General features: G+C 38.0%; 1 protein-coding gene and 1 long non-coding RNA gene across 6 annotated transcripts; one reads left to right on the top strand and one right to left on the bottom strand.

The window, feature by feature from the left end:
* Window positions 1–454: 454 nt before the first annotated feature.
* Window positions 455–13,730, bottom strand: LOC136243515 (uncharacterized). The gene is made up of 3 exons (XR_010694886.1): window positions 13,661–13,730; window positions 13,506–13,577; window positions 455–717 (listed from the first exon to the last, which is right to left on the bottom strand). It is a non-coding gene; the product is annotated as an uncharacterized lncRNA (long non-coding RNA).
* Window positions 8,601–15,691, top strand: LOC136243513 (lipopolysaccharide-induced tumor necrosis factor-alpha factor homolog). Of its 5 annotated transcripts, none has more exons than XM_066035016.1 (5): window positions 8,601–8,735; window positions 8,783–8,904; window positions 13,239–13,347; window positions 15,253–15,333; window positions 15,386–15,691. In XM_066035016.1, the coding sequence occupies exons 3-5, from the start codon at window positions 13,249–13,251 to the stop codon at window positions 15,608–15,610; spliced, it is 405 nt and encodes a 134-aa protein (XP_065891088.1). In that variant the 5' UTR covers window positions 8,601–8,735; window positions 8,783–8,904; window positions 13,239–13,248; the 3' UTR covers window positions 15,611–15,691. The 5 variants fall into 5 exon arrangements, with proteins under 5 accessions (XP_065891088.1, XP_065891087.1, XP_065891089.1 ...); XM_066035015.1 differs by having other exon boundaries at window positions 8,617–8,735; window positions 8,778–8,904; XM_066035017.1 differs by having other exon boundaries at window positions 8,624–8,735; window positions 8,817–8,904.
* The last annotated feature ends 1,784 nt before the right edge of the window (window positions 15,692–17,475 follow it).

The raw sequence follows: 17,475 nt of genomic DNA, 5'->3' as shown, positions 1-17,475 counted from the left end.
CTCAGTATATTTACATATACTATATGGCTAGTTCTCAGTATATTTACATATACTATATGGCTAGTTCTCAGTATATTTACAGTGGAACTTTAGTCATGCATCAGTTATTCAAACTTTCAGTCAAACTGATTGCTCTATTAGAGTAGTGAGTATGTTTCTTTAGAGTATTTAAAATTTATTGACATTGTTTTAAGGTGATTTTGCTTAGTTATCCCTATAGGGGTTCGGATAACTGAGGTTCCACTGTAGTACAGTTAGTATAGTAGTTGTGTACAATAGCAAGGAACTACAGACTCCAAGCATATGATTTAATTGTGTAGTCATAGGTCCATATATAGCTTAATAATTTTATCTAACAATAAGTCTCCATGTGTTGCATTGGCATCAACTCCTTTAAAACATCAGACAGTGTAGCTTTAGTAGTACCACTACCTTCACAGGTTATATAGTAGTATATTATGTATTCAATTGCTTGTTTTAGCAAACATACGTTAGTATGAATATATAATGTAACAACCAGAGGCCAGACTTGCCAATGTTATTATACATCTTCTTTATGTTCAGCCAACAGATTCAGGGGAAGAACTATGAAGGCATAGCTTAAGTAGACCACAAATGAAACAGATCCTTGAATGTTGAGCTTGTAATAGTGGGGACATAGAAGTATGATTCCCACCACTACCACCACCACCAACAATAATCCTCCTTGCAGAGATACTGACATGTAAAATATAAGTAAGATTATATAGCCAATTCACAATAGACAACAATTAGGAATAATAAAAATTAAGCATACATGTGATTTGGATAATTAAACCTCATAAATTAGTAACTGGTATAAGGAAGTACATACGTACATACAAAAGATATAACTACATGTGCCATTTCAATTTAGGAATTTCACATGGTAAATTTTGAGTCTCATAAACTGGCTGACTGTTGAAGCCAAATAATGAAGTTGATGACACTAAACACCAAACTAGAGACACAACAAAATTATCCACCTGCTAGACCAGTGGATGTGATTGAGGAAGAAGAATATTACAAATGGAATTCAAGCAGTAGTGAAGCCATTCATCTTCCTCCCATGGTTTTGTACGGTCAAGTAGACACATACCCGAACACCACCCCAATAGGCCACTAGTACCCCAACACCACACCAATAGGCCACTAGTACCCCAACACCACACCAATAGGCCACTAGTACCCCAACACCACACCAATAGGCCACAGTAAAGGACAATAGCTTAGTGGGAGGGCAAGTTGAACTATAGACACACAATAAGGAGACCATGCAGTTTTACAATACACAACTGTAGTACTCCAGCTAGTATACCAGCTGATACAGACAGAACATTCAGCTGACTACAGTAGCATCTAGACAGGTAAAAGAAACACTTTAACAATATTTCAGTGTACTGTACATAGTGGAAACCATCATCAGCAACTAATGGCTGAGAAGGTGAGTTTTATTACAGTGTATACTGCCCACATCAAAAAACTGCTCAATGCTGTACAAGGAAAGTGATCATGAAACTTGTCACCAGCTTTGGAGGGCACCATAATACTTTCAGTGCTATTATGAAATGGAAACTGAGCCAGTTGTAGCTACTTGTGCCTGCCATCATATTAATTCTGACATATCTTCTGGTTTAGGTGTTGATAAAGAGAGAAGTAACCAAGTTGTCTACCCGAGTGTGTGACATAACAGCCAACTGGTTAGTTACTGTCAGAACACCACATCAGTGATATCAGATATCAGCTATTGATATATCCCACGGATAGATCTAGAATGTCACAAGTTAACAGGGAAAACTAAGAAAAGTGACAACATGTTACAGCTTGCTTTATCTAGGGGTGTCTGGGGTCATGCCAAACAAGAGATTTACCCTTCTGATATTGAATTTGGCAATAATTTTTACTGAACTTTATCGAAGAGGTTTATATGCCAGGGGCGGATCCAGGATTTTGCTAGGGGGGGGGGGGGGGGGGGGCACACAGGTATAGAAGTCACTCCACAGTGTGCAAAGCACACTCTGTGAAATGCGAAGCATGAGCTTTCTAGGGGGTCTGGGAGAATGCCCCTCCCATTAATGTTCTGAGATTGAATTTGGTGGCAATTTTGACTGAAATTTGTTGATAGTTCAACACTGGAAGTATGAATTTTAATAGTATAGCTACTGAGTTAAAAACCAGAATTAGCATAGTGCAAAAGCCTAGGCTGCTCCCTAAGGAAATTTTGAAAAATTAACATTTGGTGGCAATTCTGCTGAGTTTAACACTGGAAGTATGAATGCTAATAGTAGCTATATTATACTGAGCTAAAAAAAATTAGGTTCCTCAAGGAAATTTGAAAAATCAACTTTCTGATATTAAATTTGGAGGCAATTTTGACCAAAACATGTAAATGTTTATGAAAATTCATGCTGGAAGTATGAATGCTACTGAGTTGGTAGTAGCAAGACTCTTCATTTTTGTATGCATTTGTATAATTTATTTACAAATACATACAAAAATGCAGTGAACTACTCATTCAAAAACTTGTCTTCTATGTGTTGGGATGATATCACTTTACCACTTCCATCGTGATAGTCCCCAGAACAGATGGATACAATACACCTATTGGTTGGATGTATGGACATGTACACTGTTGCTGCTGAATTCACGAACTGAGAATTAGGACCAAGTAATATAATACAGTGAGCATTTGTGGCTATCACTTTTTCCAGCTGTGCCATAAATCCTGTGTCTCTTATTCCACCCGAGGCTTGTATCAACATTTCTTCCCTTTGTGACATATTTAATTCACCTTTATAAACATCTAACAATATCTGATCTCGTAAAGAATATAGTCGTTCATCACCAGTTGAATTATAGCATCCCTTACTTCCAAATGTACCCATATCGTAAGCCAAAATATTTTCCATTTGTTTCTAATTTTGTCCAGTTCATCACTAAGCTTCCTACTACACTGAAGTAGATGTCTACCACGATCAGCAAAATTATGATACATCAGACTAAACTCCAAAACAGTGTGTGTACTAAATACAATCCCAACATATTTATGATCACCAAAAAAATTTGACATATGCTTCATAAGCTTTTATAATCCTCTGACTTGGTGGTAGTTCCAGTTGTAAGTGAGAATCATCGGCTACATAATTAAACTTTGCATCAACTGTATATTGAAACAATGGTGGCACTGGTTGTATCTCCACCCTTGTTTTTCGAATACCAAGCCAACCTACAATTATCAATGTTGTTTGGTTACGGTCAACCTCACCAAAAATGTTGTTAGCTAAGTTTGAAATTGTCATGTAATGTGGTGCCAGGGAAGTAAGGTAGTATACAACCTTAGTGATAGTAAAAGTACTCTTTATCCATTGTAAGTCATTTTTATCAATCTTCTCATCTTAATACAATCATCTTCAGTGTCATCGGTAAATATCAGAGGTACCTTCCGATCTAGCCTAATTGCTGTATACAAAATGATCGCTTTACGAGGAGTTTTACTGAGAAATTCTTCCCAAGAAACTAATGGCTTTATATGATTTTCAACAGCCATCCTGTCCCACTTATCTTTATCAAAGTAATCGCGAAATCGTAATGCTCGATTAAAGTTGGGAGCCATCCCATTCATACGGAACATAGAGTCTGCAGCAAATGGCTCTACAACATTCATTCCTAACTCATTTGCTAGTACTTGTAGCTGCCACACATTTCTGGCTCCACATGTCTGTTCTTCATAAACACTATAAGGAAATATGTACCCCTGTGATGCCTTAACATCTTCAGTGTCTACTTCACCTATGGGAGCCATGGTTGACTGTACTAGCTTTGTAGGTATGGTGGGCTTGATCTCTTCATTGTGGTCAGTGACTACAAGCAATGGCTCGTTTCTCGGATTGGAAGGTCCTCTATGTCCCAGTACGTAGATGACAAACAAAATCACACAGATAATGGCTACACACTCTATGGTACGTATCGTACACATACTCAGACGTCTAAAGGAACATTATTATTAACTCTTGCTACTATTATTAACTCTAGCTACTATTATTAACTCTTGCTACTACCCTCCCTCTATTATTAACTCTTGGTAGTAGCTATAAAGTCTATATGAGGAAATTCTGAAAAATTGACCTTTTGAGAATGATTTTGATGCCAATTTTGGCTGAAAATTCCTGAAATTAAGTTGAAATTTTTATTGAATATTCAATTATTACCAAGCTATAAAACAGAATTAGCCTTGCACAAGCATCATGCATAAAATAATGTATAATTACAGTTTTTCATCTCCATGCAGAGAATTTCTGTATAGTCACTAGGGTGTGGATAGAGTCAGTAACCCAATTTTGAACAGGTGTTTTAGTTGTTTAAAGTGACAGTGTTTTATACCACTCTTGACTGTTTTTATTAGAGTAAATGATTAAGAGTATGTCAATTTCTAAATGTAGAGGGTACTCCTAACCCACCTAGTTCCCCTTGTGTTATGACTACATGAGTAACAATTTGCTAGAGACAGCTAGATTTATTATATTACACATAGTCATAAACTGCATCAAAAATGTTTGAATTATGTCTAAGATGCCTAGCTATGCAACACTATAAAAAAATTCTGAAGGGGGGTTGCACTGCCCCCCCTAGATCCACCCCTGTTATGCGTTGTAAGGTGAGAGAACTTGAAGTGATCAGTGCTAATACTATAGCTGACATACAGAGGGCACAGAATAGTTTGGTTTACATTTTAAAAGGGGTCAAATTCTAGAAGCTGTTAGGTATTTATTGCAAATAATATTTAAGTTGGTGCAGATAACTAGCACTTAAAGGCAAAACACTTAGTCTAGTCTATCTTAGAACCTTCTTTGAAATGGTGTGTTTAGTTGTATCATGGGCGCCTGAATGATTTGCCTGATACATACACCCAAACCCCATGCAGGGCTGCATATGTATGAGGGCCTCAGGCCGAGGGCGTGGGTGTACATATCAGGAAATCATGAGGGTATGTGATACAACCTATGCCAATTGCAGGCTAATAGCCCACGATGGGCAATTAATCACTGGTTTACAAATACTCATGTGTACATAATTAATAACAGAATTGGTCCATTGGTAGTAGAGGGTACTAGCGTTCCCTCTACTACCTAAGGAACCATTTCTCACAATTCTAGTAGTCCAAAGTGGGGTTAGGGTTTAGGTGCAGCCTTTCAACCATATTCTTTGATAGGCCAGATACCTGCTCAGATCATTATATTTATATTACCTTGCATTGAACTAGTACAGTTCTGGCATGCAGCTGGCAGTGATGGTTCCTGATCAGGGGCGGATCCAGGAGCTGGCAAGGGGAGGGGTACAAACAGGCTAAGTTGTAGGTGATTGGGCCGGAGAGCCAGATTATCTTGTTAGTTGCTGCATTTTTGAAGCAGCAAATAATCACCTCTTAGTCGTGTCTAACTATTGATTTTTGCCATTTGGCCTTTGCAGATGGTTGTGAAGTCTTGACAGCTGTGTAAAAGGCTCTGAATGTCTTAAACAACAGCAACACGATAATTATTTTAGAGGTGCTTAGTAGGCACGTAAGGTGCTGGGTGACAATTTCACAGCTAGTTTGTCTTTGGTTCACTTTGGTTTCAGGTGAATTTGTAATTGTGCTAGTAAAATGTGCATATTTTCATGAGTTTTATAAACTGATCTTGGCCTGACAAAGTTTAGTATTTTAATCAGAAGTTTTACTGGGTCTTCCACAAGGTGAGGGGGGGGGGGGTATTTGCCCCAAATGCCTCATCCTGGATCCACCATTGCTGATGCATTGTTTATTGATGAGATAAAGCTTAGCTCTATCATTAAAGTCACAAAAGGCATCAAATTTTGTGAAATTAGTGCTACTCCTAAGTTTTGACCACCTCAGTCCCATTGATTCTTAAAAGAAAGTAGCCCTTATTCTTGTCATCCTTTCATTGTCTATGCTTCAATGCAATTGCACCTGCAGGTGCTGAGGGTAACATTTAAACATATGTATGTAATCACAAGCTGGAGTTTTCCCTTATGGATATGTTAGCTGTACCATCACATCTCTTATTTTTGGCAGGAGAAAATTTTGGCAAATTTGGCAAAATGACTTCAATTCTTGTCCAATTTTTAGCCAACTAAATAGAGAGAATGCAGTATGACACAAGCATTCGCCAAAATATTATCTGCCTAACTCTATCTTGGGTTAAATCGCCAAATTTTTATCTCGCAAAAATTTTGTACGGTAGATATTGTTATATTTGAACAAGTCACATATAGAGTGCATTAGTGACACTAACCTGAGCATGCAGAGTGCATTAGTGACACTAACCTGAGTATGCAGAGTGCATTAGTAACACTAACCTGAGCATGCAGAGTGCATGCCCAAACTCCAGGGCTGCAGCTGCATGGTGCATCAGTTCTATATACTTGACTGCTCAAGGCACATAAGATCTAAAATAATAATTTTATGTTACTGTTGATTACGGTCACCTTTAGGACAAATTCAACTGACATTTCCTGTCCTTGTCAACTGTAAACTGTGGGCAGCTACACCAAGCTAGCTTAGCTAGGTCACCTGAGCTACACATGACACAATTAAATGACTACAAGCAACCACCACAAGCACTTCAATAGCTATATTTGAGCAAAAGCACCTTATAGTCCAGAGTACACAAAGACATGCAAAGTTCATCATTGCTGGTCAGGGTCTATTAAGATAGAGATTACTAAGGGCCAGCCCCCTACCCTTTTCTATTGACATAAATAACTTGCCAAGCATTAATTACATTGAACTACATTTTGGCCATCAAGTAGTGATTTTCTGTGGTTGAGCATGTTCTTCAAGTGATGGAGAATGTCTCCACTTGGTTGGCTGTTAGCAAGTTAATTGAATTCGGTATACACAATATAGCTAATGTATATGCTATTTGGCTCACATCAGAGAACTGTGGATCTCACATTGACTTTAAATCTGGATGATGAGGATAATTTACACTCCCCACAGGGGCGGATCTAGGATTTTTAAAATGGGGGGGGGGGGGCTAACTCAAGGTACTAATCTCTTGGGTAGAGGTATGCAAAGCACACTTCCCAGTGTGTGAAGTATGCTGGAACTAGGGGGGTCTGGGGCATGCCCCCCCCAGGAAAATTTTGAAAAATAGATGCTAAAATACTGCAATTTGCACATAAAATTCATAATAATTTTCTGCCTGTAGATATTTTATATATTGCCTTTAGATTATAGGTATGGCTCTCTGAAGCATTTTGCTAATGGAAAAGTTTGGGTAGGTACAGACAACCAAGTACATGATGTACCCCTCTCACAATTGCACAACACTGCACAGGTGCATGTTAGAATAATAATGTTGAAAGTGGAAAATTTTGAAATTTGAACAATATAAGATTGAATTTGAGAGCATTTTCAATAGAAATTGTGTACCTGAATTAAGTATTGCCATGCATATTAACTACGCATACGCAAGTAGATGATTGAAGCCCTTTAAACAGACCAATGCACTTCGTTGTATGTATAGGTGTAGGCAGATTTGGAAAAAAATCCGTAACAGACCAACTACATGTTTCCAGTGAATGTTCTATTAGAGTAGTTAGCTGACTGCTCTATTAGAGTATCTCGATCTTGTACACCTCCAATGCTGATCCGGGTCCTTGTTGCATAAACTTTAGCATAAATCCACTAGAAATACCTTGAAAAGATGTTTATAAGGTGGTTTTATGAGTATTTGTATTATTAGTGATCATATAATTATGCTAAGACAAATTTCATTATAATCCTCAGCATATTGATCAAGTAAAGCCTAAAAGTGAAGGTGGGGGGCTTCAGCCCCAAACACCCCCCCTGGATCCGTCCGTGTCCCAGTGAAGGTAACTGAGGGGAATTGTCACACCGCATGACACTGGCATCTTGTAATTGTGATGTAATGGACTTTTTATAATGTAACATGTCACATGATATTGCAGTTGTAACCTTTTGCACATGTTTTTCCTGTTTGTATCACATGTATCATTATAACTGCTCAGTGTACAGACTAAACAACTCACCCCTTTACTGCACTGGGTGTTGACTAAAGGGTTACTTACTGGATGGGTAGTTAATCCAATAGTGACTAACCAACAACATAGAATGCATGTATGGTATTATTTATAGTTTCAAAGCAGGTTTGTACTATAAGTACTTATATTAATTTCTGGGTATGTTTTGGTGGATCATCCATAATTGGTATAGCCCTAAAACATAAATATATATAGCTTCCTCCTCTGGAGGAATGGGTCTGGTCCAACGGCTACGTGTAATTTACAAGCATATTGCTACTTTATTGTCTGGGCAGTCTTACAGTAGAACACTTCACTGCCCGGGCTGAGGTGCAGATAGTTAACTTTTTCTTTACTCTGCTCAGCAATAACTAGTCTAAGGGGATCTAGGTCCGTCTTTAAGGATTCAGCTAGCAGTTGACCTAGTTAGTGTGTGCTGAGACTTGACTCCTAGGCTATGGGTAACTGAACACCTCGAACAGGCTCTGCCTTCTGTGTACACCAGTGCCTAACTGGTAAAGTAGATAATAACAACATAACAACTTTGTTTAGCTAACCGTTTTTTTTTGTTTTTTTTTTTGTAGTATAACAGAACCGATTTACGGAGTTTTCTACAGCCGTAATACGTTACTTGGATATTAGACAAAGAGAAAACGATAGAGACACTGAGAGAGGTATGATTTTTGTAGGTATTATGTGTTGTAACGTAGCATTAGTACAGGGACTATACTCATTTACCAGTACTTGCCACGTAGTCTCAACGTACACTCGGAGAGTTGGGTCTGGCCACGCGAGACTATATACTCCAGAAGAAATCCTCCTCAAACGTGTTGGATCATAGGGGTATGTTATGTATGGTTAAAATTGTGTAAGGATTTATAGTCTAAATTCGGGAATGAAATTTTGGAAAATTCCTTCGTGCTGTTTTCTCATTCGATGTATTCTTGGCGGCTAATTTATATGTACCGGGTGATTTATTTATTTTTTATGAAGGATAGACCACAAAAATCTGGTGACATTTGCTTAGCTGTAAAACGAAGCCTTACAATTACTGTATAGCCCACTAAACAAATTGTTTAACAAATCCCTAGAGGCAGGTGTGTTTCCTTGCGAATGGAAGCGTTCTAATGTTTACTTCTGTGTGTGGATCCAAGGATAACCCTAGTAATTTTCGACCCATCAATGTGCATATTGATGAAAGAAGTCAACTGAGCAGCTTCTTTTGGTGGCTGTAGATTCTATCACTACTGCTCTGGATAGAAAGCTATGTGCTTGTGTGGCCTTTTTGGACCTTCGTAAGTCCTTTGACTCTCTCTACCATCGTATATTACTACAAAGATTGAATAAAGTTGGACTCTATGGAACAAAAATAAGTTGATTTGTAAGTTATTTATCTGATCGTCTTCAAAAGAATTCTCACTTGTATTCTAGTTCGGGGCTGGTGAAAGGTGGTGTTCCTCAGGGCAGTGCCCTGGGTCCCCTGCTGTTTTTGGTGTATGTCAATGAAATGTCATCTCAAGTTATCCATGGTAAGCTGATGCAATATGCAGATGATGCTGTACTGGCCCGTCCCTTGACATAGTGCGTGAGTGTCTGTCTCAGGATTTGTCTCACCTTCTTTCATGGATTAAGCAGAGTAACATGCGATTCAACACTGAGGAATCTAGTGTTATGTGGTTTCAACCTCGTGCCATCTCACCTGAAATTCAGATTGATGGTGTTCCCCTATCTACATTCACCTCTCAGAAGTATCTGGGAATAACATTTGATAATAAACTGGATTAGTCAACTCATGTAGCTACTACTTGTAAGAAGATGTCTTTTTATTTATTCTGTATTAACTCCCACAGGAAAACTTTACCAACCGAAGTCATCAAGATGTTAGTGGATTCCCTCACCTGATTTAAGCTTTACCAGCTTGGGGTCCTTTGTTGTCTCAGTCAAAAATTCATCACTTACAACGTTTACATAATTGGGGTGTGCGTATCACTGCTTCATTGTGGAAATTTGACCATAGCTGACGGTGTCATCTTTAATGAAGTACCGCTGCTTTTGAGGTTTACACAATATCTATATGGGCAATGGTACTGTGTTGGATCCTCCAGTAGTATTTGGAACTAATCATAAGCATCATACTAGATCCTCACAAAGATTTATTCAGCCAGCCTTCTGTAGATTGTCCTGCGTATAAATAAATCTCAAAGGAAAGTATGTTAAAATAGCAAGAAAATTTGGATGGAATGCTGTGATTAGTTCTACAAGTTGTTGTTTTAATACTAGTTTGGAGATTCCTTACTCAGTAGCTCTATGAATCCGTTAACAATATATGTATGCTTCAACATTGCTCACTTTATGGATACATACTAATAAAAGTTTGGATGCTCAACATAAGCCTCAGAGGACAGTCAGGAGTTTTATGTATGCAGTGCTTGTTAGTATACGGCTTTTCATAAATTCCTGGGATCCCTCTACTTTCATGCAACTTTATTTCTATCACCTCCTTTACTGATAACAGTCTACCACCACTTCTAACATCATGAATCCTAAGCAGTGCTCTATCGTCAGTGAAGATCAAGCTTGCACCTCACAATGAAGTAAAAATAGGGTCTGGTCTGTCTAGCATTATGAACTTGTGCCACTGTTACTGAAAACTGTGCATGCATCCAATCAAATTCCAGTGTTACCATAAGTAGTTTTGATGGATGACATGAGTAGATAACTGGGACTGCAGGGTTGAAACGTAAGCTGTGTGAATTCTCTTTTTGGGTAAACAAGGAATGATTTTCTATTTTAGCATTTGTCTGTAAGATGCTTCCCCCAAGGAAGTAGAAACACTGTCTTTATCAATCACCTATAGAAAGTAAATCAGTGAAATCACTAAAGCATCACTGTCGTCATAGAATTCTTCAGTATTCATTATCTTATTACAGTTGTTAATGCAAGCCATAGTGTAAAATTACGTATTCCTGTAAATGCTAGACAGACCAAACCCTTATTGAGATGCTTAAGGCACCTAAAAGGGTCGACTGCATCAGACTACTACATAACCTAAATATTCCAAGATGCCTGGTCTCTTCAAGCAAGAAAAATGTATTGTGTATATACAGGTTAGCATGAGGCTTCTTGTAAAATCCTGTATAGGAATAACTGACATCTGAGCCATTCTTGAATCTGATTGGTGACCGATGAATTCCTCGGTTGTATACATCACTGCCGAGAGTTTGTATTGCGTGTCACCAGACCCTTATGGTCTGGAGGTGAGACTAGGGAACTACAAGGATACATTAGCTGCTTAATGGATCATAGTGCTACTGATTATTGGATCTAACTACTTTGATGTTGATCTTTGTGTTCCTTTTAACAGAAACAAGGTGAAAAAGCTTAGAAGCTATGGACACAGCATTAAAACCACAGCCAGTTGTCCTGTCGTGCAAGATGTTGCTGCAGGGACAATGGCATCGCATGACTCAATTACTGAAATAACTCTGTCTGTAGTGTGAATGTTTTTATCTTTTCAGTTTGTTTCCTGCAGTCCTTTGTGGGAGTTGAATGCTGCTCATATTCTCACTCCCCGCAATATTTTTCATCTTGAATAATGTCTCCTTTGATGATATGAATGCTGGCAGTCCATGCAGTGATTTAAAGGCTCAGTAGGATAGCTGAGTTTGGCTAGAGATTGGGCTGGAATTATAACAAAAAAAAATGGAACGAAGATGTTTGGCATTAGTTTGGCATGGTCGCACAGACCAATTACAGACCAGTCGTTACACATTATAAATGTTATAATTGACCACATTAGTTTAGTTCAGCTTGTTAGCATGCCCATTTCTGAGCTCATATTGACGCATTTACAAAAATGGCATGTAGGCTATTTGAAAATAAGATGTTCATGCTATCAAATGCTCCCTGCCCAGCTGTTATATTTATTTTGAATTGTGGATCATACCCAGGTTTATAGCCCTGTCACCAATCACAACCTGGTCTAGTGATATATTGCTTACCAGTGATGATAATGAATTATAAATTTGGTCAGCTGCTTTTAAAATGGCTTCCCTCACAGTAAATTTGTCCGACCAGAAGTACAGCACTTACCATAAAGTGTTGCTTGGTCACATGCTTGGCAAATTATCAACTATGCAAGTTCGTCTTGAATTACCTTTTTAGTTGTTTCTTATTTCTTTATCCTCACAGTGAGTTGTAGTTGTAATCTGGTTATGGTGTGGTATAACACGGTATGACTACAAGTACCGTAGATTCTCTAAAATTTTGGCATCTCTAAATATTCGGCACTCCCCGTGCTTTGAACGCAATGTGCTCTAAATTTCGGCAAGCAGAAAGAAAGTTTCTATTATAAGCACGCTAATTTTTTGGCACTTGGAGTACTAGTTGACGAAGGTTTCTTTAGTACTGAGGATTCCCAGTGACCTCACATAATATGCTACCTCAATGCTGGATGAAGCACCAAGTGTGAAATTGTTCACGGAACGTGTCCAACGATGTCATTGTGTGACATCACGGCTACCGCAAAACAATCTTTGTTTCTGTTCACAGAATATCATCTCTCCTGGAGCCCACAAACATGATACATCCTCAGATATATGCTCTATTAAGTCATGGAACACTTCATGCAGCAACTGGGAGCTAGCGAGATTTAATTAATTATCACGAGATAGCTAGTGTAATAGTATCGATTGTGATAATGTAGGCAATCACGGTATATAAGTTAGTGCTGAAGCGAAGTGAGTGTTGCGGCCAGTATTGTTAGTTCCGCCACAAGGCGTTCCTGTTGGTCCCTGTAGAAAGAAATCCAGAAAGTAACCAGTAAGCAGATCACAAATAACATAGCCATGAAGCGTGCAGACTGTATTAGGGATAGATCCCTAAAAATTCGACAATAACACCAAGTTGGTACATTTTTTTCCTAATTGTTTGGCCAGACACGAATGGAATTAATTTATTTCTGCCGAATTTTTAGGAAATCTACGGTAACTAGTATTTGTGAGTACTTGATCGTTAACACTAGAGAGTACTTGGATGACCCTATTTGTAATTGGATTTCTCAATAGGTATTTGGAAATCTCTTGGGTGGCAATATATGTGTCATGTGGTAGTGACGTTTATGTAAGATGAGTTGTGTACTGAGAGGTAAAAGATGTTGTTTTTATTTCTGTTTGTAGAGTTGTCACGATGACTGCCAGTGCTCCTCCGCCTTATGATGCAAGGGACTACCCCCCACCACCATCTTATGGCACCTACCAACAAGACTACAACCCGGCTCCTCCACAAGTGAGACTTGTTATTTGTAATTATTCAATTACTATAAATCTGAAAACATTTGCACTTTCATATATTTACGAGTTGGACAAAACCACAAAGGCTACATTTGTAATTGTTTCTGGTAAAAATGAGCAACAAACGATCATTGTATGTGGTAGTTTGTTTACCTTATATGTGCTACTGCTGGCTGTACCTTTATGACTTCCTCTGAATGCAGAATCTTCTTGTGCGTGATGATTCTAATTTAATAATACAAACGCAATTTTGGCTGTTATGAGTACAATTCCTAATTATTCAAAGATGTGTGTGACCTCTAACTCACTTAGTGATCACCCTTAATGCTATGTAGTGTGGTTCTGTGTGACCTCTAACTCCTTAAAGAATGATGCAATAGCCAGTGACTAATTATTGCATCATTCTTTCAGCACTTAAAAGGCTTCTTAATTTGATTGGCTACTCTTGATATCTTGTACTTAAAAGGCTTCTATCATACTATATAAGCAGAAAATTTGACAGGGAATTAAATTTGTGGTTGGCAAATTTCACTGAAATCGTCAGAATATTTAAATCTGTCAAATATCTGGTTAGCTAAAGAGATCGAAAAATATGGAGAAATCCTACAGTCCAAGGGAAGACCAATGAACCTACACATCTTATTCTGACAAAGATATAGCTGACATTGGAAGATAGCTAGCTACTGAGCATGATCCGAAACTTTCTGAAATTCATGTAAGGTATTCTCCTATCCCTACTGATGTATCCCAGATAGCTACTGTGTACTCATAGTAACCTTGTCCTTGGATACAGCTATAATACTCAATGCTATTCCTTCAGCTGCCATGACTATCACTTGGGCTTTCGTGATGCGATCACTGAAATTGTCAAATCGTGGTGCGTGCATAATTAGCGCATGCCCATGTGAGCAAGGAGAATCGTCAAATTTATATTTGTCTAATAGACATGTTATTGAATTCTCTGAATATTTTCCCTGTCAAAATTTCTGCTTTTATGGTAAGTCAATTTGTGGGATCATTTTCTTGTTGTACTTAGATGGCTTCTGATATTTCATTGGCTCTTTTGCAGTGCAATTCAAACCATGTGATTTGGAACAAACCATGTGATTAAAGTAACAGTAAAAATATAGACAAATTTCTCAGGTCAATATATACGACTGTATAGTGAGAAATTTTGAAACATTAAATTTTTGAGCAAAAATAGTGCTTGATATTCTTTACCACGCTGCACCTTAGATGATTAGCTACTAATACCATTTGTGAATTCCACATTGGAGAAAGCTAACAAGGGTTGGGGTGATCATGTACAGTATCACTGCTTTGATTGTAAAGTTAAGCAGCATAAATATTGATAAAGGCTCATCTGGAATTGATAGAATCACATCTACACCTTGAAGCTTTGTCGCGTGTGTTATTTGGTTTTAATCCAAATGGCCTGGGGATAGAGCACGACTTTTATCAGCCTTTCTACCTATTTGCTATCATTTTAGGATATAATTTCTCTTTGACTTCAAGACTTGTGGCATTGTTTGTGTTGAATTGTGTTTGCCCTCTAGTGACCCAGTGCCTAGTTTTATAGCCAGCTGAAAAGTAGAAAGCAAACACTTGAACTTGTCACCTTAATTATCACTTTTTAAAATGTAATATTGGTCCTTGTATTTCTGATAAATTTTTCAGAATGCATTGTTATTTTCAAAATGTGGTATAAATGTCACTAATCATTTTACTGTTGAACTGACAGTAAGGGTGACTGTTCAATTAGAATGTTTTAGATTTGTGAAATGGTGTAGAAGAACACATTACAACAGTACAAACTATGTGACATAATTTACAAACTACATAATATCACATGATTATCACATGATATGGATCACATGATATCATTTTTGTTACTCAATAGATGGCACGTAATCACACAACCACTAACGTCGTACTCATTAACCAACCACAAGCCAGAACTGTACATATGGTGTACACTAGGGTGAGTACAGCTTTGTGATGATATTGCTTCACTGGTTTCTTCTTATTAACAGTTTGGAGAATCATCAACACCTTTTAGGTGTCGTTACTGTCACACCCAGCAAGTCAGTGATGTTTCTCACGAGATGTCGTCTATGGGATGGCTTCTTTGTTTGATTCTCTGTGTACTGGGTCTGTGGCCGTTCTGTCTCATTCCATTCTGCATTGATGGCTTCCAAAATGTCATTCACACTTGTCCCAACTGCCATAATCAAGTTGGGGTGTACAGACGTAGTTGAACTAGTCATGATAAACATGAGACTAATTGATCTTGTTTTGTATGCATATCTTGATAATTACGGGCAGCATTTTGATCATGATATTACATTTGATGGGCATGTCTTGATATTGCTGGCGTACATAGTATGCTTTGATGTTTGAAAGTTAAAGAGGTGACCAAGAAGATACTTTAGTAAATTATGATATCTCTTCAGTGTTTATCCAGAAACACAGTTAACAAAAGATATGTTATATGTATAAGCCATGTTCTGAGACCATGGACGACAAGGATCTTAGTGCTTTTAAACTTTGCTTTGGTTTAAATCGCTTTGGTCTCTATACTTAGAGACAGTAGTGTCACTGAGTTTACATTTTAGTGTTACAATGTCTGTGGCTACAATGATAGGAGGAAATCAAGATGTTAAAATTAAACATACAATTATATCCTGAAGTTTCTCAGACACATACAATTATGCATAACGGAACATACAGATAGTACAGGCATGGCAAAGAAACTAAAAATGTTTAATGATCACACATCCATACAAGAAACTGTATACTGTAAATGCTGCACTTGTTAACACAGGGAATATCATGTTAGTCCTTTGAGACTGAGTGTTTATATGGAACAGCTTTTATCCAAAGTGGCAAGGCCTGTATAGTCCAAACTTTGTAAACTAAATAATGTAAAACTCTGGGAGTGCTCTATTAGAGTGTTTAGTGTTTGACTGGCCACCAGCCAACCAAGGATGGCTTGCAGCTTCTACATATATGTGGTGTTATATGGTTAGACACATCATAGGGATGACTCAGGATGTATGGTAAATGCTATACCTAACTTTTTTCACACCCAAACTAGAGGTCATCCTTTATATTACTCTAGCTTTTCATGTGACAACATCTACATTGGTACCTCATGTCAGTATAACCTACAAAGTGGTCACACTGCATGACTCCTTGTATTAACAGGTTTAGCCTTGTCTCAGAAGTGAACTCCAAAGGGGCAACCCCTAAATTTTAGTAGATATCTACTATGTATAAAGAAAAACATGTTAGTATCTAGGCTGCTATCCAAAAGTTGTGATGATAATTGGAAATTAAAATCTGATTCCCCTGGGAAGCAGTACAGCATATAGCCTTAATGATAGTGCATCAGCCTGGTAGTTGAAAGGTTCCAGGTTCGATGCCCAGGATGGGACTTTCTGTTACTGTTGTTTTGAGCAAGAAACTACTCCCACTCACTGCTCCAGCCACCCCGGCTTATCATATTGACCAGGGCTGAAGAGCAGCCTTGAAAGGAAAAAATGGTGCTGGAAGATCAAGGTCAGTGACAAGCATGTTTTTGCAACTGAACACAAAACCCAAATGGTGTATGAAACAGCTACATCTGACTGTGTGTATGGAATTGTCATCAAAACAATGCTTCAATAATACTCTAATAGAACATACAACTATTCTATAGAGCAAACTGTGACTGTTCACGTTGATTACTCGAATGTTATGCAATTAAAAGTCCCATTTTTAAAAAAATGTCTATTTGGTTGGTTAGCAAATATTCTACTTGGTGCATGGTTTTGATATAGTACATACATACATTATTTTGGTAATACATTTATTTAATGGCAAACTTTTGTCTGCTAGCTGCCTACTGCTAGCTTTATCCCAATAGTCCTTACCAAGGGCGGATTTAGGGGGGGTGCTTGGGGCACTGAAGCACCCCCCCTCCAAAATTTTACCATGTGCAAGCTAGGAAGCTTCTAGAAGTTGCAGTACAGATGCAATTGCATCTTATATGTATGCATGGGCAATGAAAAGATGGAAAGAGAAGGGAGAATTGCTAATCTTTACTTTAAAATACTAAGATAGGGTTCAAATTATACTTTGA

This window comes from Dysidea avara, chromosome 13 (assembly GCF_963678975.1).
Source record: "Dysidea avara chromosome 13, odDysAvar1.4, whole genome shotgun sequence".
NCBI lineage: Eukaryota > Metazoa > Porifera > Demospongiae > Dictyoceratida > Dysideidae > Dysidea > Dysidea avara.
This window is presented reverse-complemented; position numbering and strand designations above follow the sequence as displayed.

Excerpts from the sequence above, each read along its gene's own strand:
- LOC136243513 (XM_066035016.1), top strand. The coding sequence starts at position 13,249 with ATGACTGCCAGTGCTCCTCCGCCTTATGATGCAAGGGACTACCCCCCA. Across the intron at positions 13,348-15,252 it reads ACAACCCGGCTCCTCCACAA|ATGGCACGTAATCACACAAC; the intron begins GTGAGACTTGTT and ends GTTACTCAATAG. Across the intron at positions 15,334-15,385 it reads TACATATGGTGTACACTAGG|TTTGGAGAATCATCAACACC; the intron begins GTGAGTACAGCT and ends TCTTATTAACAG.